Below are 25,400 nucleotides of genomic sequence, written 5' to 3' on the forward strand. Positions count from 1 at the left end.
AATGATACTTTTGATTCAGCGATTCCTTTTCAGAATGCCTAATATGATGCCAGAGCGTGTGAAGAGGCGAGCGTATGTGTTATTCAAGTACACGAGGTTTTCATGCGTGAAATATGGATGACGTTGGGGCACAGAAGTGGTCCGTTTTTAAATGTCATCAAAATGGGAGAGTAATTTACATGGACAATAAAGTTAAGCATTTGTGCAACTGAGTCCCGATTCTGGCGATTTCACCTCAAACGACACAGAAAACCTCACAGGTTCAAGTTGAGCAGTTTAATGAGTGTATGTGTTTATCGAACGCAAAAGTGGGGACAACAATGTGGCTGATTAAACGGGAGGTAGAGAAATATCTCATTTAGAGAGAGAGGGAACCTCTTTGAGCGAGTCTCAAATATAATAGAAATGCAACATATCAACAGAATCCCTGCACATATAATAACCTAATTTATTTATGTTGGTCCCTCCTCTACAGCAGGCTGAAGATTGTTTTTAAATTATGCATAATAATTATGCAATGTATGGTCGTTGTGGAAGATTTTTTGTTTTACTTTGGTCATTATTAGGGTTTCTGATATAAATACTGTATTAACATTCATTTGCTTCACATATTTTGAATGTTTTTGTATTGTGAATAAGACGATTTGGTATTACAGAATATGCTGTGCTTTCACTGTTGTTCATTTTGCGACATTTCAATGTTTATAAAAAACTATTGTGGGAGTAAATTGACCAAATGGGCTGGAGAAACTCACTAGTCAAGTTCTAACATCTTGCATACAGTTCTATTTACCAGAGACAGGTTACACATTGACTGGAGGCCTAATAAATGTGGTACCACTAGTAAATTATCCAATACAAACAGAACATACAGCCACAGTTTCCTTTCATCTTTAGCAAACGACAATATCTCCTGACCCACCACAGAGACGGGTCAAATCCAATATTATTGATACCAGGTACTGCGTTTCATATCCGTGGAACTCATTTGTACGTGAGCAAGAACAAAATATTCTAACGCTTGTGAATGACTCAAACTAATTACCACCCCAATTGACACTTGACATTAACACATCCCTTCTTTAACAAAACATTGTGTACACCGCTGAACTACAAAAATCACCCTAAGTTCCTCATTCGGCCTTTGAGCCCCCAATTTAAAAAAGTAATTAACTATGTTTACAGAAGCCACTTCTCTAATAATCTACTTTTACTACAGACGCTTTCTCAATCGAAATTCATAAGAGGAGAGATTGGTTAGTCCATTTCTATCATTTTTTCAGCTTACTTGCTCAACTATATATTTATGCATTATTTTTTAAATAGACATTTAAACAACTAGTATTTTTGTGGGTGGCTAAGCCGAGTTTATTCAGTTGTGTGGTCGCATTGAGCGGTGCATTCCCACGTCCACATTGAAAAGTCCTATGTGGCTCCCAATGAAAGGCCTCCATCCCAAAGGTAGAATGATCAAGATAAAACACCAATATCCCCGGCATTTAAACTGGGCAGAGGTCTGGAATGAGTCTCACATCTTGGTTTTATCTGAGAAGTTGAGAAAAAGAAAAAAAAAAAAAAAGAAAGAAAGACATACAGCCCATCCTTTCCCTTAATCCATCAGAACTCTTGGCCCCTTCCAGGAAGCCTTTTGAATAATACTGGAGAGGGCACTCTGTTCCTCACAGGAGGACAGAATGAGCCGTACCAGTGCACCGGGGTGTGACACCGCAGAATCACAGCGAATAATAATTGTGTGGTCTAACCAACCTTTCACCACGCAGCAGTGCCTCCGTTCTTGATAATACTGTCAAGGGATGAGCGGAACGCTGCAGAGCTTAAAGGTAAGAGAGCATCTGAATATCTATCTTTTTTTTTTTTGACCTTCTCCTTTCAGCTGCGGAGGAGAAGGTGGATGCTGGGTTTGGGTACATGCCGGGTTTATAAAGGCCAGTTAAATGGTCTGTCCTAATTGGTTAAAGGAGTCCATCCAAACTTCACCGCCCCAATGAGAATGTTTAATGCCGTCGAGGCCGTCAGAGGTGGAAGCTTTTATGGAGAGCAAGAGAGGCATTTGGCAACTTAAATTATGACTGAGAAAAAGTTCATGACTGATATATTTTCTTCCCTTTTTTAAGACCCAAACAAAAGACTGCTGTGAAAATGTTAATAGGATATTGTTCATTACAGTTCGGACTGTGTTCAAACTCCACAACATTGTGCTTCATTTAGAATAGAAAATCACATTGTTTTTGATGATTTTCACTAACAAAAAAATGAAAATAGATCGTAAAATCCACTTCTCTCCATATATTTTTCCGTACCACAATACTGCATAGGGAACAATAAATTTAGCTGATTTGATTTGCTCACTGCTGCTGTTAGCCAAGTCAGTTAAGGCAGACTGCCATGCGGTGCTTAAATCTAAACATCTGTGCCAGGCAAACGATGCAAAATGTACTCACTGAACTCAAACGCACTCATGTTATGCCCCATGATCCGTTTTTTACCGCACAAGAACCAAATGACTGATTAGATAAAGCAGCGTTTGCACCTGTCAGACTTTGTTGAACACTTCTGCAAGCTATTTCAAAGTCTCGCACTACTTCTTAGCCAAAATAAAAAACAATTTCCAGATGCAGTGAAAAGGAAGCACCACCGCCAGCATAGTTTGGGATACAATTGGCTGCTGTTACGTATCTTCCGCTTCTGTAGTTTGACAGAGCGCGGCGTTCTTTACCTGTGTCTTTGCAGGTGAACTTGGCCTTGGGGTCGCACATCCTCTTGGTGCCCTCGCAGCCTTTCTCGTCAGTCCCGTCCTCACAGTCCTTGTCTCCGTCGCACCTCCAGCGTTCTGGGATGCAGGTTCCATCTGTGACGCAGTGAAATTCCTCTCCACTGCACTCGATGACCGACGGCAGCACTGAAAAGGAAGCCGTTCGAGGATTACTGTTCCACAGATCCGCTGCACATTGTTACGGGCAAAGGCGACGCGTTGACCCCTCATTCCACGAGACAGCTTTTGCCTTTTAAAAATATTTATTGTTGTAAGCAAAGTACTTGACAGCATTAGCAGGTCAGTAAGTTCCAAAGAGGGAAGTGATTTTGCGTTCAACCTTCAACATCGGCATTTTTGAGGAGCCATGATGGACTACAACAAAGTCATTTGTGGTGTTACATCGAGGGAACTGATATCTGGTTAAAAATCCTGCTCCGTCGCGAGGAAGCGATGCTAAGATGATTATTCTTAGGGCAGATTTGAGAAACGCTCAATCAAGTACTGAGAACTCAAACTGATCTTAACTTTCTTATAAAAAACTTCCCATTGTGGCCAAACATGTTTGGCCTCCACACCACATCCACGTCGTGTTATGAAACCTCAGGCTTTTATAGCCAGGGGCTTTTCAATTTCTTACCAAAAGCCCAAAGTGATCTGATTAAGATCATAAATTGCGCTGAAACACGTAAGGTAATAGTAATATATAAATATATATCTATATATATAGATATATATTTCCTGTATCTGCGGTAACTTCAATTTGGAGTGAAAGGATGTAATATTGGGACGGCATATGAAGAGGCATCTTAACGCTGATTGGCCAAGGCTAGTTATGTCACATCCCAGATGTTTTATTGCGGAGATCAGCAGATACACTTGGATGACATATTTTTTCGTTTTTAAAAATGTCAGTTATTGGAGTGACTGGACATATGAGAGCTCATTTATCAGAACAATGTCAATCACCGGAAGATGTTCTGCTAAATAACACTGAATAAAAGTACAGTCCAACGCAAAACCAGTTTTGTGATGAATTCTAACATTTTTTTTTAGCAGCAATATGCACGCATTTGAATCAGACAGTGTACACTGAGAATAGATTATTTGGCTGACACTTAAAAGTCAATCCCGAGAACAACATTTCCCTAGCAGCTGAGGCAAAGCTAAAGCGGATTCAATCCCCTGGGGTAAAGGCAGAAGCAGACACGCGGGAGAGGGGGGGGGGGGGGGGGGGGGGGGCGGCAGTTCCCATCAGGAAACGGTTTGATGAATAGTCTACACATGATAGTGACAAGGGAGCTGCGAGCTTCTAGGAGCTCGCAGGAGCTTTCCGTGGTAATTATATTAAATGATTCAACCCCTGATGGTGAAGCTTCCCCAGAACAGAGCCCCGATAACTTTAGGCACATGTGAGTCTGAAAAAAAAAAAAAGTTATTGGACTCAAGTTGATTACCTGCTGAACTTTCTAAATTAAAACATGATTTGGATCGTAAATGCTGTTATTAGAACACTAAAATATAGACTGCTGCCTTCTGCAAGTGGCTACAAGACAACTTTGACACGAGGCTGATCTTTCCTTCTAGTCCAGCTTATCAGTGCATGTATAATGGATTTATTGTAAATAATTGTCTTCCTACTACTTTGATGCAAGACAAAACCAACCGTCCTACTTCTTTTCATCCCACTTGACACTTTCTAAGCACCTAGCAAATACACGCAGGCCTCCTTACGTGCTGATCCACCTCTGCAGGTCACGTTCTCGTCACTGAAGTCTCCGCAGTCGTTGTCGCCATCACAGGCCCAGTGGTCCGGGATACAGCGCCCGCTGGTGCACTGGAACTGGGTGTTGGCGCAGGACCGGCTGCAGCCCACTTCGTCGCTGCCGTCCCCGCAGTCGTCATCTTGACACGCACGAACCAAGACGCTCGGTTAAGAACAACCTTGAAATTCTATGTCGAGTAGCTTCAAGAAAGGCTTTTTTTTTTTCCCTCACCCGAGTCGCAGCGCCACATCGCACTGATGCATCGGCCGTTGGAGCAGCTGAACTGGACGAGAGGCTCGCAGGTGGGGAAGGCTGGAAGGGTTTCAGTGCAGGCACACATTCAGTACGTTGCTAAATTGCATATTAACATAACTAACATGCACTCATGACTCTTGTCTTGTTTTCTTTATAAGGGTCACAAAGCTTTGTCCTGCAGCAATGGGACCAATATGCCCGTGTGAGCTATTAATTAACACGTGAGCAACGGTTATCTCATTTAGCAATGCCTCCACGTTATTTCATGCTTATAAAATGAATTATCAGGAACAGTGGTTAAAATAAGGTGGAGGATGAATTCCTAGATCAAACATGGTGACCTGTAAGCATTTTAATTGGAGAAGAGAACAGGTGCAACTGCTCTTTTGGCCAGAAAACATCTATGCATCATTTCAGGTAACGGTAAATTCAGCTCGTTCTCTCAGTACAAGACTCGCGTTGGATGAATATCGTCTTCAAACGAGCAGCGATGAATAAGAATAAAAGGAGAAGCAGAGTCTACGTCCATGCCGCTGACTCACGCCGGCCTTCGCGTCGGCGCAGCAGTCTGTCTGCACCAAATGCCACGGCGATCCACACAGCAGTTATTGAGACGTTGCACTTAAAAACTAAAGACTACATTCCGCTGTGGGAAAAATGAGAGGATCAGCAAAGTCGTGGAGAATGAATCGCCGGGGAACCATGAATGCCAGTAGCAAACAACGTGCCAAGTAGTTGTTGAGCTATTTCACAGAACACGACTGCGACCTGCTCGTAGCCCTTGTGTAAGTCTTCAGAAAATACTTTTCAGAGTGCGAGTTATCGGTGGCCCTGGGTGGGAGAGGAAATTCAAGTCGAGAACAAATCGGAAAATTCCTCTTTTGATTAATGCTTTTTTTTGCTAAGGGGAGCCTTGCGCAGCCATGTTTTATTTACGACCGGTTTGTTTTCGCTCTCTTGATCATTGCTTCCAAACGCGATCGCTTTGTGAAACATGCCGCGCCCGGACCAAACGAATGCAAACACCATCTCGCTACGTTGGCTTGCACAAACAGCCACAAAAGTGGAGTCGACGTTGTGTATGAGGAGAGGACACCGCCTCTTGAACTGAGGGCTGAGCACACAGTTGGGAAAGGACAGACTTACACTCACCGTGCAGCGGACGGACACATTTTAGTTTTAAATAACTGCTCGCCTATATAAATCAAAAAGTTAGCACCAATTCTGCAGTCAGCTGATCCAAGAGCCAGCGCTGCAGTCAGGGAGATTTATTGAACTAAATTGCTCCACGTTGAGGCATCAATATCCCCCGACAGTGCGGCTGCATGCAAAGTATTTTATATTATAGCTTTTTTAGGGCTGGCGACATTGTCAGGACTGTATTCCCATCATGTTCCATTCTTGTAACTAATTTTGAGATACTGTATATACAGCACATTTCAAGTATCCTTACACGATGGCTCAAAACTTGATTGACTTCAACACGGAACGCGAGACTACATTTAAATTGATTTGATGGCATCGGCTTCTGCTGCCTGGAATACCTGAGGCGCTGTCGAGAAGAGACACTGTATCTTCTTCAGACGAGCGTCTTCTATGTTTCCCACAAATGTGTTGGGTCTCACTGACGCGGCGCATGACTGGTTGGAATTTAACATTCATTAAAAATGAAGCACGAACCTCCATGAATAATGAAGGTTTCACAAGTAAACACCGAGCCCGGCGAAAAGAGAAGAAAAAAAAAATGGCACCGGCATCCATAAATGATGACGGCTTCAAGTGAACAGAGAGCACAATATGAGACACTGTGTGACAACTACTAAACTACTGACAAACAAAATCCAAATTAGCATCAATCTCTAAAGCGGCCACCACTGAGTTTCAGGTGTTCCAAAACCAACAGTGGTTCCACTGGAGCTAAGTGAGCTGCCAGAGCTGCACAGTGGAGCGCCTATAGAGAAGGGACGCCTGGTGGATCTCAGACAACGGCGAGGAAGAGAGCATGTCTCTTTCTGCACAGCTTGATTATGATTGAATGAAGCCAAGCATGAACTTTAATTACTGCTTTACACCCTGGCTGTTTGTGACTGCGTATTGAATCAGCTTAAAACACTCAAAGGGAGGCTGAGGCAATGCATCACAGAGCCATACATTTATAAAGCCAGTTTTAATACAAAGTGATTGAAGAGTGGTGTCTTGGAAGCTTTTAATGTGTGCTGCTAGTTTATCCAGTTCAACTACGCAGCTTTAAACATATTGCACAGCCTAAAGTGCTTTCTCTTACAAAGAGAACGCTTGAATATATCTGAAAAGCTCTGACCATCGCGCTGTGCCATGTATTTTATTCCCAGTTCTGTTTTGCAACATTACTTCAAAACACAGGCCGACACTTTTACAAACTGAAGCTGACATTTTGTGTGGTACCTCTGAGAGACAAAAAAAAGCGAAGTTCTGCACAACAGTGCGCAGTTACACCAGCACCACCCTGCTACGTCGATGCCATCGGTGAGGGCCACAGAACAGAGCATCAATAATTAAAAACCCCAAAACTCGCTCAACTTAATGAAGTAATGCAGGATAAAAAATTAAAAAAAAGATGAGCAGCTGAGAGCAGCATTCAATGTTTGCACCAAGGTGGCACCAACTTGGAGTACCATAGCAATCCCAACCAAAACCATGTGAGATATTTAGTCTGGAAGCGATGGACGGACTGAAGACACAGAAGCTGGCAGACATTTCCATCCCTACAGACCTGCTGCTCGATGGCGTAGACCAACATCCTACATCCTGACTCCACTTAACGTATCAGGACACTTACATGGTTTGGACATACCACTAAAAGGTAGAAAACGGCAATATTCATGTTAAATGAGAGGGAAAAAAGAAGGGATTTCAATTAATCAGTTTAGCCTGAAACCTTTTGGTGTGCTTTTAAGGACATTATGTGAAAAAACGCATAATGCACAAATTACATCAAATCATCCAGTGCGAGTGCTGCTCTGCACATATGTTCTGTAGTCCATTAGAGGTGAAACACTAAATGTTGACAGGTTTCTGGCCGAGTCGCCTACATAAATCATATGGTCACATTTTAAGAGAGTAAGTGTAGAATGGAAATGGAATTTGGCAACATCACTGCCTGGTGATGCAATCATTGAGTCACTAACGTGCATTGACCACCCAATTCCCCTTTAGAGATATCATGTAAGACAGGAGAAAAACGTGGTACTCATTGAAGCTTTAAATATACACTGATTATGCCTTGAATGGTCTGAGCCTGCCGAGCAACGCAAACAGAATGGAGAGAAAGACACGTGGTAAATAACCGCACGTGACTCACTGCATGATATTTCATCAGACTTATCCCCGCAGTCCTCCTCCCGGTCACAGTTCCAGGCTCGAGGTATACATCGTCCGTTCTGGCACGAGAACTGGTCGGCCTGACAGGGCCGGGCTGAGAGCGCGACAGGGAGAGAGAGAGAAGAAAGAAGCCACGTAATTCAATCACACGTGCATAAGTCAATGCGGGATGTGCACAACAACCCTAATGATCACTACATCACCAGGATGTCAATGCCCGCCCAGTGCAAACTTTTTAACACTCAATCACACGGCGGAGCAGCGAGCGTCTGCGAGCCAAAGGGGGGAAATGTGCTGCTGCTTGACAGGCTGTCAAGACACTCGCTGCACGGCCACGGCGAGCGGACCAGGGACGTCTTACCGGTGTGTGGCGCGCATGTCAATCTGACACTGGGGGGAACATTCGTCATCCTCGGGCTAATGTTCCTAGATTGATCCTCCGAGGATAAAAAGATTCTGAGAAGCACTATTGAGGGCGTGGGAGGGATGTGATATACTGTAAGTGGTCCGGACCCACAGTTGCCTCTCGTAGGTGCTTACAACTGTATGATACTCGATAGTGCCCTCGCACGTTGAGATTGATCGCGGCGTACTGAGGCTGCCGGCGAGCCGCAAGGCCCGGAGACCATCGGACCTCGTTGCTCCATCATTGGATGAATACAGCAGGATTTTATTAAAATAGCACACATTATATAATTCTCAATAGATGAAATAACGCGTTTAGATGAGCTTTGTAGAAATATGTTACTGAAAAAGTATCAATGAACTGAGCCAAAGTCGATGCTGGAACGACAATATATTACACGTCAGTGTTTATGAAAGAAAACGGACTCTAAGAGCAGCACATAAGTGCACACCTGAGCACGTAGCGTTGGCCTCATCCTCGTTGTTACCGCAGTCATTTGTTCCATCGCAGAGCCACCGTTTGGGAATACAGCGGTTGTTGCTGCATTTGAACTGATCAACAGGGCAGGTGTGATTGTCTGCAAAGAGTCCAAACAGCAAGATAAGTCACTTTGCAACACTCACACATTCAATACAATATAGCAGGAAAAAAATAATTAAAAAAACAAATAATTAATTTAGAGGTTTTATCCGTTCTGCAGCCGTGATCTCTCTACGTCCTAAAGGGGGAAACACTTCCATGTTCATATCAATTGTATTCGCAGCTTCTTAGTGGGATTTCTTTGTCTTCTGCTGAACTAATCTTGCACGGATAGACGAGCGAGCCGTGTAAGGAACCATAAAAGGGAGGGATGTTGAAGAGGAGAATCTCATTCATGTTCTTCCTTGGAGGTTTGTCCTTTAATTGAGAGCAATGGCTCCATAACTCCATAACATTTTTGCAGTGGTTTGGAGTATATTTGCTATGCTGCTTTGATTTAAGTTCTATTTTAAGCGACGGTCACATGATAACTTCAGTGGAGCTACCAAACAGGCCGTGTTTTTTTTCAATCATGCCACTTGCCTTTAATTACACATCTGAGCATTCAAATGAATTTATCCATTAAACAAACTAAATGTGAGCATCTCTTTCTGTATAGATATTGCAACACTGTTGTGTGTAGATGATAAATTACTATTAATTTTGACACCACTTGGTCGTTGGAAATGCCAGATATGTGTTAGTAATCATAGTTAGTAATCGTGACTCATTACAAGTGAAATCTCCACCGTCTGAATTAAATTTTAGTCATGTCCGAGCATTAAATGAGAAGTTGTGAGTGGCTGGCTCATAAATAAGTGGGATACCGACCAAGATGCCGTCGAGCATTCGCAGCATTCTTTTAGTAAAGGTTTGGCAGCTTTTTAAGGGATCCTCCACACCCACGAAAACAAGCCAAGCCAGTTGTTTATAAAGTACCATACATCCCAGGAAAAACGATAATTGATTTTTCAATTATAATAGTTCTGGTGGCAGATTGGATGATGGTGATTTGCCTCCAGAACAAATTGTCCCATTTTCCGTAGCTTTTAGCATGGTGTTTATCCGACTGATTTTGTTAAAGAGCAACGGGGGAGACGGCAGTGTGGAGAATTAACACCTGTCGGCCTTACTTCCGTGACATTACGAACTTAGAAGTTGCCTGGGAGTCATCCTGTGGCTTTCTTGCTTGGTGCGTGGATGTGCATGTATCAGCAGTATCAATCTGTGATTGCATGTTAGCACGGTGGGACAAAAAGAATGTAAAATCCTCACAGCAGCCGTGGCTCTCCTCATCACTTCCATCCAGACAGTCGTCATCTCCATCACACTTCCACAGGGCCCGTATGCACCGTTGATTGTGGCACAGGAACTCGTCGCTTTTACATCTCTGCGGCTCCGAGGCACCGCTGGAGGCCTCTGGGAGGAACATTGGTGAGGCAAAAAAAATAATAAAAAATCAACCACAGACTTCCTATGAAGTATGTGCTGAGGGGTAATCATTGGCATCGCTATAATCGCACATAAAAGGTGTTAATAATGTCTCGTGACCCCACGAGTATCAACTGGGAGTTGGCTTACATTTACCGAAACCCACTGGGGTAGTTTCCCTGTGCATTTCTGTTTTTTAATTCCTTCATTAGCTGATTCGCATTTACAAAGATACGGTAATTATTGGATATTTGTCCTGCGGCCAGGATTACAGTATACTGATCCAGGATTCATTTTGTCATCCTACCTGCACAGGTGACATTGTTCTTCTGCAGAAGCTGGTTGTCAGCGCAGGCACATACTCTGCCCCCGGGGATGGCGAGGCAGAGGGTACCGCAGCCCCCATAATTCACATTGCAGGCGTTGTCACCTGGAGAAATAGATTGCAAATGAGGTGTCCTTCTCATTTAAAGCTTCGTTTTCTCAAGCGCGTCTCCAGTGGAACATATTTCTGTTGCTGTTTTGCCTTTGTTAACTTTGCACAGTGAACAACAGGGTCAGGGGTCACTTTAAATACTGCAAAAATAAATAATCTCATTGATCAAAAAAAAGTAATATGTTGTCAGAAGGACATGTGTGGTGTTTGAAACGTGTTGCCATGTGACATACTGCCATTAGGGATTTCTATCTTTGTCTGAGGAATAGTGTATCTTTCTGGACGTGAGGGGGAGTTGTGGGGGGGTGGAAAGGCTGTCACATATAAAGTTAAGTCGTAAGACACCTTAGTCACTTTCGTTTAACACGAGGCGCCGCCTGAGCCAATGAGATAAAGCATTTGGTTTTATAAGAGCCAATAACTAATAGTTAGAACACTGGACAGCCAGTTATCTATTCGGTGACATGAACAATGGAGAAATGTCCGGCAAAAGAATATCTGTATAATGTGAGCGGGTCTGTGCATCACAAGCCGACCATTCATGCTCATTATCCACTTGATATTACACTTTCCTACTTCCATCGCTTTACAGCTTTTAAATGAAAATCTGTTCAAAACTAACTCATGCCATTAGTTTAAACCCACTTCCTTTGAAATGATTAAAACTGCATGTGTATTATCATGTCTACAGCAATTGCATCAACCTCTCCTGGTCATAGATGTCCGAGAACTGACTTTACATGCCTACTTTACGACTTTCGTTCAGCTTTCTAACAGCATGAATCCATCATAATTTGCTACGGGATTGAGGAGACCCCTTCAAACCTCGGCCGTAGAGAAGATCCCCAAGTGATTCTAAGACAGTCACTGTTGATGAAAGCAGCACAATGAAATGTGTAGTGTGTGTTTCACTCAACCATGCGCTATGAAACTGCGTGGACAAACAGTACAGAGCAGGAAAACTCTCTCCGTCAGTGGGTCAGCAGGTGAACGAAGGAAAAGCCGCCAACCTTGCTGACTCAGCGCATCGTAGACGCGTAGGCCGAACAGCGGTGGTCTCTCGCTCCGCAGCAGAGTGACATCGCCCGTGGTCAAGTCCAGCTGGAAGACCGAGGCGTTCATGTACTCCGTCCAAAAGATGAAATTACGATAATGAGAGATTCCGAACGGATGGTTGAGCTCTTTTCCATTGTACACCACCTGCAACATGAAGCCAACACGTATGTTAATCAAGAGATTAGGAGGGCTAAGGAAATGTGCCATGAGCACCAAAGGGATCCATTATCTCCAACAAGGTTCCAGCTGCCTGAGAAATGATGTGATCACAGCACACGATTTCATTTCTCAGCACAAATTAATTCAACACACCGCTTTGTACTTAGAGTGACGTTTGCTAGACATTTGGCATGGATTAAATAGAATTTGCTAATAATTAAAATGCGGGATGCAGGGCTTGTCGTTGTGATCTTTACATAATGAAACTCACCATTCGCCCGGTCCCATTGAGTTGAATCTTCTCGATGTGGTCATAGTAGGCGTCACACCAGTACATGGTACCAGTGCTGTGGTCCAGAGTCAGACCATTAGGCCACAGCATGTTGGAGGTGACGAAAATGCGACGGTTGGACCCATCCATCCAGGCTTTCTCTATCCGCCCGATGCTGTCATTGACCTCGTCCTCCTCCCAGTCCGTCCAGTACATCCAGCTATCGTACACACACACACACACACACACACACACACACAATCACCGCACAGTGAATCTGATGAAATAAAGCATTGCTAACGTTCGGGGCATCATGTACAAGTCTGCCTCAGATCCGTCCAAACGCTGATCACATTGCACATTTAATCCAGGGCACTTTATTTCAGCTGTCTCCTCATTCATCCCTGGCCTTGACACATTGATGTTGGATGGTTGCGCTCCACGCTCCGTTCATCAGCTTCCTCCTGCTCTGATTTCTTATCAATCAGCATACACTTGACGGCACGTTTCTGCGGGCTTCTCTGGAAATGATGTATTCGGTATCACAGTTTGAAACGGGTTCGCTTCTGTGCACCCATGGGAAGGTGACTGAGACTGTGCTCCCCAGTGAATATTACAGAGACCGGTACAACACAACCGGTACTACTGAATTACTGTTTTTTTTAGAAAACTAATATCATGACAAGAGTATTCCCACTGAAATTGAAATAAACTGATATCCAGAGTTCCCATGTGTAAAAACCAAATAATCAAAGCTCCCAGACATTTAAAAGAGAGTGCATCGTAGCTGAAGAAGTTATTCAGGCTTATCAAGTTAAAGTGCTGCTTGACTGCACATCAAGGCAAAGTTAGAAGTCTCATATCAGCCCCCCCCCCGCACCCACCCACCACACCAAAAAAAAAAGAGGAAAAGACCATATCAATGTATCCTGTGTACGCAGACACGGCAACCCTCAGTGGGCTCGTGGTATTTGAAACGTGATTGGGTCAACGACTTGACATGATCTGTTCTGTAGTAACCATGCCCAGGGGATGTGCTCTGTTTGACTGTTGCTGACGGCGCCACGTGACTCCCGCCCAACCCCCCCGCCGTTTCTCATCAGTGACGGAGGGCTGGCTAAGGGCAGATGAAACAGAATGGGATATGGAGGTAAATGAAGACTCTCTGTCTTGAAGCCATCTTTACGATTCCATGAATTATTAAGTAATGCTGCTCACTTCCAAGCAGACACACACACACACACACACACACACACACACACACACACACAGACATACGTGCACTGAGACCCGTATCGACACCGGGTGGGATGGACTGATGAAGAGATTGTGTACTTGCATCGTCATGAAAAGGAGAAAGTAGATACATCTTCCATTCTTTTGAATATAACAAACATGTGGATACTATTTATTCCATGTGTGTAGAGCTGCAATAACTACGGTAAATGAATTAACTAAAGTTAACGCCTTAATGCTTGTAGCATTTCAAATGGGGACATTTAGGGGATATTTGTGTTACTTCTCTCTAACAGTAATACAAATATCTTTGGATTTAGGGAAACGTTGTCCTTGAATTGTAGTTACCTGTTTTTTCGCATTTTCATATTCAATGTATTAATACATAAAAACACACTTTTTTCATTAAACGCCATCTGCTATTCTGTGTTTTACGAAACACGCGTGTCGTTTACATGATGTGTGACTACATGTATGACATTCATAATGTGGCAAAGAGAGAGAGAGAGAGTCGTGACACTGCTAAGTTGACACCAGGAGTCCTTATCTTGTCAACACAGACTAGAGGCGACAAACAGAGCAGAAAATAAGGTGGCGAGAACGCAGCCGAGAGATCAGTCGGAGAGGTGCATCTCTTTTACCTGAAGAGACTCTCTCAGCGGAGCAGATAGAGATCAAAGGCCTGTCGGGTTTAGGCTGAACGCTCCCTCGGAGGCCCAAAACTAGCTTCGCTAATCAGTTTTGCCGTCGGCAGGAGGGTCGGAGCAAATGTTATTAATCCTTTTACAACCAAAAAAAAAATGACGTAATATTCTCCACCCAGAACGCCGTCTTCTCAGGGCTGAAATTTTGACACCACACCAGCATGTTGTTTTCTCATTAGTGTCAGTTTATGGTATGTGTGGTGTATGGTTGTTTTCTCCTCAAAGTTGTTTCTATTGGATTCCTCCTTAAAACGAGATCACGGTGTGGATTTCATGTTTCAAAATCAATGTCTTTTATTTCCTTCAATGTGCAGTCTGCAACACTGTGACTTGTATTTGGCTGTTTGAATCAGTGTGGTCGGGGGAGGAGATGAAGGCAAAGAGTGAACAACTTTGTTGTGGACTTGCATAGTTAGGTACGGACAAATGTCAGGGGAACGAGGCGAATATGCAAATCGGGTATGGATCATTTTGGGTTTAGGTTTGGTGTATTTACCTACAGCAGTGAAACAGCTGTGTACGGCGGAATGTTTGGAACAACCCTCTCGAGGCTCTAAAACTAATCTCTGACTGCTATGGATTCGGTTCGTGTTAATACGATTTAAGCCTTAGAGTGTTAATCCTTAAGATCCTTAAGACGCTCAATGAATTTGAGCTTTGCAGCATCTCCTCAATATGTTAAATACCATCTCTGCTGGTTATTTCCTACATATATAAATTCACACAGGAGTGGGGAGGAGATGATCCAGGAAAAAAGGAGGAGAAACAACCATGAAAATGGTTAATTGGTCAACGAGCTGCTAGCTTTGGTTTAAGTTCCAGCGTGTACTATTTTAGAACAGCAGATGTTCTCTAACTTTAACCATGCTGGTTTACATTTACACATGATGAGATCATCAGTGCAAGCAGATGTGTGCTAAAACGATGATCTCCAGGATTAACATTTGAGGCAAAGTGATATTTATATCTTCAAAAAGAGTCAGAAGAGAAAACTGATGTTATGTGTTTGCCACTTCAGAACCCAAAGAAGTTATAAAAAACAGCCTCGAAAAGTGCAGCTGCATATTTGATTTCGGTTGTCAATTATATTTCCCTTTTTGTAAAGCACATAAACACAGACAAATACAGTTTTCCAAACACACGCTACAACCAAAAAAATTCTGCGGGATCACTACTGATTAATTTCTATACCCGATAAACCGTCTTTGAGCTGCTTGCTTGTATTAGCAGTGTAAACATATTCTAACCACTGCAGCAAACGATGCAGCTCGGTCAGTTGTCCTAAAGCTCGAAACTAAGGCGCTTTAGGTCGGTCCTTCTTATCAATTCAATAAAAGCAATTGTCAACCAGTAGCTAGCTGATAGCATTAGCTGACGCTAAGCTGATATGAAGAACAGAGTCGGACTGAGGGGCGGAGCCTTGGCAGGATACTGCTGGGTAAGCGGTGCAAAGCTCTGCCGGAGACTCCACGAAACCTTGCTCCCCCAACTCCCTGGTCTGGACCCTCAGCACTGGGCCCGCTAGAGCCCACTGGGCTCCTACAGGATTCCAGAGACACATTATGCACACACACAAGATTCGTTCCCTTCCCCACAGTGATAAAATAGATGGAAAGATACAGTGCCAGTCAAAGGTTATGAGGCGTGTTCTCATTCAATGAAAGAGTGTGTCCCAACTTTTGTACTGTAAATATTTTACTTCCTCAATCAAGAAGAGACAAGGTAGACAATCAGTGAAAACCAGGATGACGCACTGGGTTGCTTTTCATCCTTCTTGATCATTGAAGCGCGGATCGACCGCTGACCTTTTTTTCTAGCTACTGGCTATTGGATGTTTTGGAAGTGTCGCTTTGATAAAAATCCCCCACTGTGATTTCGGTTTTCTCCTGACCTGTTAAGAGGGTCAACAACGATGGCCCGGGGATGTGACATATTCCCTTCCAGCAGCGTCTTCCTGGTCTGGGAGGCTCTCTCCAATCTGGCAACACTGATAGTCTTCCTGTAGCCGTCGTTGGTCCAATACAAATTATTCCCGATCCAGTCGACTGAGATTCCTTCAACATTATCAAGTTCTACAACAGAAAAGAATTCAACAGAATCACAGAATATACATCACATTCTCTTCATGCGGTACTGACACTTTTATTGAGTACTTGTTGTTTAAAAAAAATGCAGTACAACACAGCTATGTTGTGAGTAGTAAGTGTATGTGAAAAGGCTCCAACATTACATTAATGCCAGCAAAGAATTATTCATTTAAAATAATGCACAATTTCAGTTTAATTCATTCTAGAAAAATGCTGCAAATAAGCATGAAGAATACATTTGGACCCACCATCTTTGAGTATAGTCTCTCTGCTATTTCCATCTATTTTTTGTCGGCCAATCAGGAAACTGGTGGTGTCAGCAAAGTAGATGTGACCCGTTTCTGCATAGTAGTCGATTGCTCGAGGGTTGACCAGGTCCTCGATGGGCACGATGTGCTCATCGCTTGACTTTATATTCATATCCAGACCTCGGATGACCCCGGGACGCCCCTTACCGTAGAACAGGAACAGATCGTTTTTGGGCTCTGCAAAGCAAGAGAGGACGGACCCATTTTTACTGTTATTGTCAATTAATTGGTCTAATTCCTCAATGCTGATCCCAGCATTAAACCCTCTTACCGGCCACGTTGTTCTTATATGTGAGCTGGAGCCAGGGCCATCCATTCACATTAATGGAGGCAGTAATCTGTGCCAATGACTTTACTCCCCCCCTTCAATCACGCTCCTGCTACAAAGCTGGAGGCTTGACAGTGGGACAGGGATAACGCTTGAGACTACAGACAATGGCAATACTTACCTTGGCTGTGAGCACAGCTTCTCATCTAAAATAGCACGCCGTCTGTGTGGAAAGGCAAACAGAGAGACCCAGAAAGCTGAGGCAGCTCCTCTGTGGCCCGTCAGCCGCTCAGGGGGTTGTGTGTTCTCGAACCCTTTTGGGATCCGCCGAAGAGGCGGGAGGAGAAATGAAGGAGGGCTTCCAGTGAGAGAAGCAGACCTCTCCTCGCTCTCAGCCCCTACCCGAGAGACTGGGATGCTGGGGGTGAGGACCACACATGCCTCACTTCAATTTATCATTTTGCGAGAGTGAGAGAGAGAGAGAGAGAGAGAGACCAACTACCCAGGAAACAATTAAGCGCTGCAAGAGACCCAGATATCAAACCCCACAGTGACTGCTGTATGAAGAAGCACCACCATTTAGCACCGAATCTCATTATGCTTAGGGAGACGGAAAGCGCGACCAAAAGAAAGATAGCTGGTGTCATCAGAACATCTTTGAGGGGGGAATAAATCAAATATGTCACGGCAAGCTCCCCAACGCTTTGTTACCCCGATCGAACAGTAGTGGGCCCTCAGATTGTGTCATCAATTTGATCCTCTGCTTTTATTGTCAAGTTCACAATGTCCAGCAATTGATCAGACCAGCCAAAAAAATACAGACAAACTTAAATCCTCATTATGATTATAATCAATCAGGCTTGCAACAGGTCGATAGCGGAGCGTCCACCGGCGGCCATCTTTATCACTGTCAGTCTATGGCCGAGGTATGTGCGGCACTATCGCCTCTGATATGACACATTACCTTTACAGGCACATGCCAGTGTGAAAAAGGCCACCCATGCATACCGTTTTATTTCAGGCGTAAGTTGAGATTCTTGTTAATCACCAACAGGAAATACTAGCAATAAAATATGTGCATTTTTATGAGATATGTAGTAAGAGATATGTACTGACTTTTGCAGGACTGTCCATCGGAGCCTAGGCTGTAGCCGGTGCGACAGCGGCAGGTTCTGGACTTGTAGCTGCCACTCAGAAGGCAGATATGGGAACATCCGCCCGGCTTTCCGTATGAATCTATTTCACATGCTTGACTCCTCGCTGTGGACATAATCATAAACGACAGATAAATCATTACAAGCCAACGAAGCATCCTTTTTCTGCACTCACACAGACTCCGGCTTCTGAGAAGACATACACTTGCTCATGTTTTCTACAAAAAAAGTGTCCTTTACCTTTCGGCTGGGTGAGTTTGTGGTAAACACGGAGTCCTCTGGTATTCCCCAGGCTTGCTAATGTCCTGCTCTCCGCTGTGATGTTGAACCTGTGGATCCGTAGAAGCTCCACAGGGTAACTCCCTTTGGAGGGGTCAGATTGGGTAGCGTAAAGGTAGTCCTCAAACACAGCTAATGCATAAATGTATGTTACCTGCAAAACAAGAAGACCCCCCGGTGTTTGTTTTGTGTTTTTCACATCACAAAGCCTGAAGTAAAAAAATAAGTCAAATCACAGGAGACAACCACAATAAAAATAGCTTTCATTAACTTCATCATGCGGCAAGCGCCGGGGTTCTGGGAAAGGGCTGTCTGTATATTTGGCCGCCCACACGGCATCAAAGCGGGACTCCGTAGGGAGACCACTGGCCACGACAGCACGGCCTGCGTGCTACATTTAGCAGGCCGATGCTAACGCGACACGCCATGCCTGGATGAGCTGTGTTCACAGGAAGGAACACCTGAACTCACCGCGTCACACTTTTACTCCAGGGGGGGCGCGATAAACATGCGTCAGAATAAATAAAGGAACAAAATATTTCAATTTGGCCACTCTAAAATTAAAAAGAATTGGGGCAAAGTTTGTGGGACTGAGAAAAGAAATAAGGATTAAAAGTCTGAAGTCTAAAAAAAAAATTATGAAAAAGATCATAACGATGAGGAGCGACAATCCGTACATCAATGTCGTGGAAATTCACATTGTTTGGGAAATGACATGACACCATAGGCTATGACGGGGGAAAAATACGCACTTGCCATGCACATGCAAGGAGGCCATATTATGCAAATAACACCTGCCTGAAAAATTTGGTATTTAAATGCACATTTTTCTTTCCTCATAAAGGGAAAGCATCTAAGTACCAAGTTGCTTGAAAAGGCCTTTTAATGAATAGTCATCATCTATGATGAAAGGCTTCCAGAGTGTACTACAGGAAAGGGACTCTTGATATGCTCATTTAGAGCCCAGCACCACATGTGCCTTCAATTCATTAACCATCCCTATTCAAAAGACCTTTTTAATGAAAATGAGGAGGAAATTATAACAACAAGCCGTGAATATACCACCTGTCTTTCAATGATAATGCATGGTGCCCTGAATCAGAAAATTACAAAGCCTCCCTCACAAAACAATTTGCAGTCTCTTAAACGAAGAACACAGCACCGATAAGAGAAGCAAACTGTCTATTCAGATTCCCACCCAAGTTGGTCCTCAACGAATCCCGCGAGAGAAAAGAAAAGTGAAATGTGACACTCACTTGGCTCCCGTGGACAACGGTGTGCCTGTTCTTGCCGTGGTAATCCACCACGTCGATGTAATCCAGGTAGGCGTCTGCCCAGTACACCAGCTTCTTGACCACGTCCAATGCCACAGCGGTGGGCTGCTCGATGTTATAATCCACCAGCCGGGTCCGATTAGTGCCGTCCATGTTGCAGCGCTCCACCTTGGCAACGTTCCCATAGTCAGTGAAGAAGAGCATTCTGCGGGCAGCGGGGGTGTTGGAGTGTTTAGCGGAGAGTCAAAACCTCAGTACTCCACCATTTGATTTCCCCATATTAAATTCTTCTGATAAAGCAAGTGTTTATTTGAAACAGTATTTTGCTGACAATCATGGATAAAATTGGAGTCAATATGTTCTACCTGCCCAGAAGGATATGGAATTAAATTCAATGAGGACCAAAACAGATGACAAATTAAGTTTGTGGTTGACGATTCAAACCAAAATTAAAAGAGAATACACTCCAGTAGTGCTCAGTTTTTGTTCAACGGGGACAATTTATGGTTCTAACAGGCACCGGTGGAGAAGGTATGCTGGACTGAAGCTCCAGGTGGTGCTACGTCACATTTATTTACATTGAACAAGATTAAAACTGAATCCGCCAAGTACAGTGTCAAGAAGTAACTGCTGTTGGAGTAAATAGAGTATGCTTACTTTTTATTTATTTCCAACAGCTGTGAACAGATAGCCATACCATCATTATGATAGAGAATATCATGGGTTGGTTTTGAAAGTTTGTCTTTTTATTCCCAATAGTAATCATGAATTGAGTTTTATAGCAACAAAAAGACAAAGCAGTAAGAGAAAAGCAATGTTATTAGTTGTGTGATGTGTTTTAAACTTTATTTAAACAACACATAAAATGAGTGTATGCTAGATAAAAGAAAGATTTAGTGCTAAAATAACTGCATCAGGATGTATCGAAATGCCTTTTGAAAAGTATTCAGAGAGGTTTCCTCTGATAAACAGGGACACAAGAACCTGGAGGCAGACGCAGTAAAAGCAGCATTTCTACATTTCTTTTGTGGTAATTCTGGGGCCAGTTAGAAGGCACGCTGTGGAGCACCTCAGGGTGTGTAGGTAGACGTGAAATGATTGAAAATGTGTGACGCACGGAGCAGCAAAACAATTCAGTACCCCAGAAACTCTGAGGAAGGGTGGCCAATCAATTGTTAAAGAAGCAGGCCGCGAGTGGAGGACTAGCCCTAAAATCCACGGCCTGTTACTAAGCACAAAAAACCCGCTCGGCTCTGCACGCAACTCAAATGCAAAAGTGTTTCCCGCGCTGTCTCGCTTTGGCTGCGACAGGACGGAGCTCCAACGACCTCCAGCGATAACGAGCTAGCGAGTCGCAGAGCGGCGGGATGCCGACTTAATCTCCACGAGTCAAGTCCGGGGAGAGATGGGCTGCCCTTTGAACCCGAGACCAGGATGCGCTGAAAAACTGTCGGCGTCAGCAAGGAAGCCAGCTCCACAAACAGGTGCACCACCATGTGGCATACGAACGACGGGATTAAGGTGGTGCTGATGCTGTATTTGTGCATTCTGCAGCTCCAATGGGATCGGGGTTGGATTTGTGGAATTGCGCACACCTGATATAATAAGAGGCATGGGACCAGTAAAATGAGTATGGGTCTAACAGCAAAACAGAAGACTGAATGGACACCAACAATGAAATGCATACTCAAAATTGTTTCTTGAAATGTCTTACTTGCTGCATCTATTTTATACTCTGGTGGTAAGTACATAATTTCCTTCAGCTGCTTTCTTTAGATTGCCAGTTTTCAGTGTGCAATGTACCGTTAAAATACCCCCAAACAAACAGCAACAGCAACTAAAAGTATCTGCTGTACAATTTATCTGCAATGCAATTTGCATTTTAACCAAAATAAGGGTCACCTGTAAAAGATCGGGGCAGCGTTTTTTCGATCTCAAAGAACATGAAACCCTTTTCTCTGAATTAAAAGGTTGCTTTTTATATTTGTGTTTTCAAATACCATTCTGTAAAAAATGTACAGAGGCTTTACTTTGACGGGATCTACAGATCAGACGATGTTGGTTATGGTAATTTGCACATTCATCATTCAAAGGCAATGAATCAATATCACTGTGGCAGCTATAAACAGATCCCACGCGTTTTACTCTAGCACGACAATACTGCCTTGCAAAATGCTTTGTACAGAGAAGCGGAAAGGTTTGTTAATCAAAAGGCTTCCCTAATACAAAGTAAAAAATGTATTATCTGATAAGCACAAAGAGACAATCAAAAAGAGGAGTGCCAAAACGAGAGCATGTTCTATAAACACTGTTTCTCACACTGTGCAGCAGCTTTCGAACACCTCCCTGACTTATTGTGTTTTCACTCCAATGCTTCAGCCTGACAGACCTTTCTCAGACAGGCTTCTTCAGAAACAGTCGTACATCTCTCACCAATTAGAGCCAGAAGGAGGCCTTGGCCAGCTTCTGTGTCTTACACAGTGAATCTCCAGCCAGCAGCCTGCATACGGAGTGGGCCCTTGCATGAATGTGTCTGAGTCATGTGTGATTATGAAAAATCCACACCAAAAAAAAAGCCTTACAACTCGCTTAAATAGAAACTATAGAGTGAGGGAGGCACTGCTGTATAATGAACGGCATTTAATGAGAATCAGGAGACGATGCCAACCAGATATAAACCGTCTACGTCATCAAGAAAACAGCAGCTAATTATTTTGGTGGCATTTTTTTTTGCAGTTTAAATAGACAGCCACAGATGAGCAGTAGTGATGAAATGTAGTTCTGCTTCAAACTAATAGGTTGAGATTCAATGTTTGGGTGCGACCTTTGTAGAATTGGTACAAAGCATGTCATTCATTGTTATTAGAGGCGGTCACAAATACTGCAACGAAAAGACACATCACCAGAATTAGTGCATCAAGGTTTCTAAAATAACGCTCAAATGCGCTCCATCCTTTATATGTGTCCTTTCATGAATGTGATATAATGGCCCAGCTATTGTCTGGCTGACTGGAAAGAAGAGGGTAGAAAAGGCTGTGAGCTACTGAACGTGGTTTCACACTCTGCTACAGCTGCCGGATGCAATTTATTTAATTTTTTTGTTTTGTTTTCTTTTGTTTTTCTGCATGATGACACACAGAACCCCTATAATAGGCTCTGTGTGCCTGTCAACCACATGGTGTAGATGTTTCAGTTCTCACTGTGAGAGGTGTGGGGATATTTTTCCCTCCGCAGTTGTTCAGCTTTTTTCTATGATCTCCACAGAGACAAAAATCACGTAATGGAAAGTCCTGAAGGGGCCTTTTTTCACTGAGTGATGTGGGGTGAAATCAGTGAATACAAATTAATGTCTCGACAGTAGAAGATGTCTGAAGCATCACCAGCTATCCACCAAATTACACAGCTCAGAGGGAGGAGGGCTGAGTCGAAAGACAGGGAATCATTTAAATCCCTTCATGGAAACTCACTCTCATTCATCCAAACCGCTCAATTGCTATGCAGCGATTTTTTTTTTCTCTTCTTCCGTGAATGTTTTATTTTTTAACACAAGATGCATGATGATAAATGAGCCGTGTCGTACTTTTGGAGAAGGCATATCACATGGGGCTCCTGAGCACTCACCCCATTAGAGGATCCAGAGCTATTCCTTTAGGGTTTAGCAGGTCTAGTTGTAGGATAGTAACACACGTGTCCCCACCGTGGTTACAAACAAATATCTTGTCCGTGATGCGGTCCAAAAAATAGAAGTTGCCCGTCAGCCAGTCGATAGCCATGTTCTCCACATCTGCAACAGGCAAGTTGGGTTAGGTGTATTTAAATGTGCTATGAAACGCTTGAAAACATTTCTTCACCTGCATGTCTACCAAGCAAAGACATTCAAGAAAGAAGAATCAATATCTCAGAACGTAACTCTAACATAATGCAATTTAAAAAATGCCTTTTAAAAGTGACACGATTGCAAGTACAGACCTTACACATTTAACAAATGGTTTGCTATTTGTGAGAATCTTGACCAGCTCAACTTTGTGAGCATCACAGCAGGCGAAACCTGCAGGTTCAAAGGGCCGCTGTGGGGGGGAAAACGTTTTGGCCCAAACCGCTGAGGCTAACCCGCCTTCAACCACACAGATAATAAAGCGATATCGAGTCAGCTCACAGGTAAGAGGGTGAGAGGAAATACGGGGGGGAGATGGAAGGCGGATGACTATCCGGTTAGGGGGAAGCGTTCATGATTTGAGGGTGCTGTAAGAGATGGGATCTATACGTACGCTGCAAACTTTGCTGTGTTATTATTTCTCGTTCCCTCGTGAAGCCGCGCAGGTTCCTCGTTTCGGCGCAGCGGAGGTGCCCAGCCGACCCTGTGGACAGAGCCCAGCATACGCTTTCCTGGTGGTGCTGGAAATCCAACGCCAGTGTTCCATTTACACTCAGGGACCTCAGGGGCTGGAGGCCTGTTCCATTGAGATGGGTGATGACAATACGATCCGAGCCACCGATGAGTAGCATTGGACGGCTGTCACCGAGATCTGGCGAGAAAGGGAAAATGTGTTTGTTGACCAAGGACAAGGAAAGAGTTTGGATGGCAGACCAATTTCTCAATACTCAAGAAAAACGAGACAATAAAAGACACCGAGAAGTCATGAAACCGTCTGTTTGAAAGCCTGTTCGGAAGCTTAACAGAGTTAACTGTTACTGCTGTTTCATAGAAAATACTTCTTACTGCTCCTCCTTTGCAACTTAACTATTAGTTGACGATTACATTTACTCACTAAAATGACCACATTACAGATTTTGATCGCACTAACAAATCCTGAAATAATTGAAATAAAATTCATTAAACTTTTCTGCATGGTCAATTATACAGTAAGTCCCATCCTTGAACAGACATCAGGTATTTGTAGGGACATCGTGCTGGTATTAAGTTTCTTTCATTGTGGCGCTTTTACTTTATTTTTTTCAAAGTTAAGAGTTTTAAATCAGATCATATATATATATATATATATATATATAAGGCAATATGTATGAGACATGAGAGCGGGTAGCAGAGGCCAGCTCGTTGCATCCCTAATCTCAATGGTGTCATATTGACTACAGCAAAACCTTTATGAGAAGAAAAAAATTAGCAGCAGTCACTGCTTCGGCTGATGTGCGCCAGCTGCAGAAGACACGCCATGAAGCTCCGTTGTTTCATATTGAAAGTGGTGCACGTTTGGATTACACTTAAATCGGAAAAAAAAAGAGAAAAAAAACTCCATGGGAACCCAAAAATACCCCCAACCAAGGCGATCAGAAGAGCGCTTCTCGAGATATGCGGAGAACGGACAGACGGACGGAGAAACCGATATTCCTCGCTTTATAGTTGAATAAGTCAAGTCAGGGAAAGACGGTCTGTAGCGGCAACAGCGAGATAAGCGGCTTTATCAGCTTCACCCGCTAAAAAGGGCCCTTACTTATCCCAACCTTCCACACACGGTCCAAGTCAAGGGCCGGCCTGCTAATATAGGCGGCGCATCAGAACGCCGGCTCCCATAACGGCTTCCGCTCATCCCTCTGAATCAACCCTGAGTAGCCACACATATTTCTCCCACACTCGTGGGCGCACGGGGGATCCGACCGGGCTCTTTCGTCTAGCCTGTCGAGCATGAGAAATGTTAGGGT

The 25,400-nt window shown here is 43.6% G+C and overlaps 1 protein-coding gene across 1 annotated transcript in view; it reads right to left on the bottom strand.

Annotated features, from left to right (window-relative positions):
- lrp1bb (low density lipoprotein receptor-related protein 1Bb) overlaps positions 1-25,400 on the bottom strand; it is a 138,415-nt gene that overhangs the window by 84,110 nt on the left and 28,905 nt on the right. The window contains exons 5-20 of the mRNA XM_078091226.1: positions 24,011-24,268; positions 23,364-23,526; positions 19,725-19,947; positions 18,430-18,622; positions 18,152-18,295; positions 16,708-16,944; positions 16,264-16,444; positions 12,433-12,652; positions 11,957-12,146; positions 10,818-10,940; positions 10,355-10,498; positions 9,012-9,137; positions 8,135-8,248; positions 4,771-4,851; positions 4,508-4,678; positions 2,738-2,920 (exon numbers count right to left, since the gene is read on the bottom strand). Of these exons, the coding sequence (XP_077947352.1) occupies positions 2,738-2,920; positions 4,508-4,678; positions 4,771-4,851; positions 8,135-8,248; positions 9,012-9,137; positions 10,355-10,498; positions 10,818-10,940; positions 11,957-12,146; positions 12,433-12,652; positions 16,264-16,444; positions 16,708-16,944; positions 18,152-18,295; positions 18,430-18,622; positions 19,725-19,947; positions 23,364-23,526; positions 24,011-24,268 (2,751 nt within the window). The remainder of the gene's footprint in view (positions 1-2,737; positions 2,921-4,507; positions 4,679-4,770; positions 4,852-8,134; positions 8,249-9,011; positions 9,138-10,354; positions 10,499-10,817; positions 10,941-11,956; positions 12,147-12,432; positions 12,653-16,263; positions 16,445-16,707; positions 16,945-18,151; positions 18,296-18,429; positions 18,623-19,724; positions 19,948-23,363; positions 23,527-24,010; positions 24,269-25,400) is intronic.

This window comes from Gasterosteus aculeatus, chromosome 16 (genome assembly GCF_964276395.1).
Source record: "Gasterosteus aculeatus chromosome 16, fGasAcu3.hap1.1, whole genome shotgun sequence".
Taxonomy (NCBI): domain Eukaryota; kingdom Metazoa; phylum Chordata; class Actinopteri; order Perciformes; family Gasterosteidae; genus Gasterosteus; species Gasterosteus aculeatus.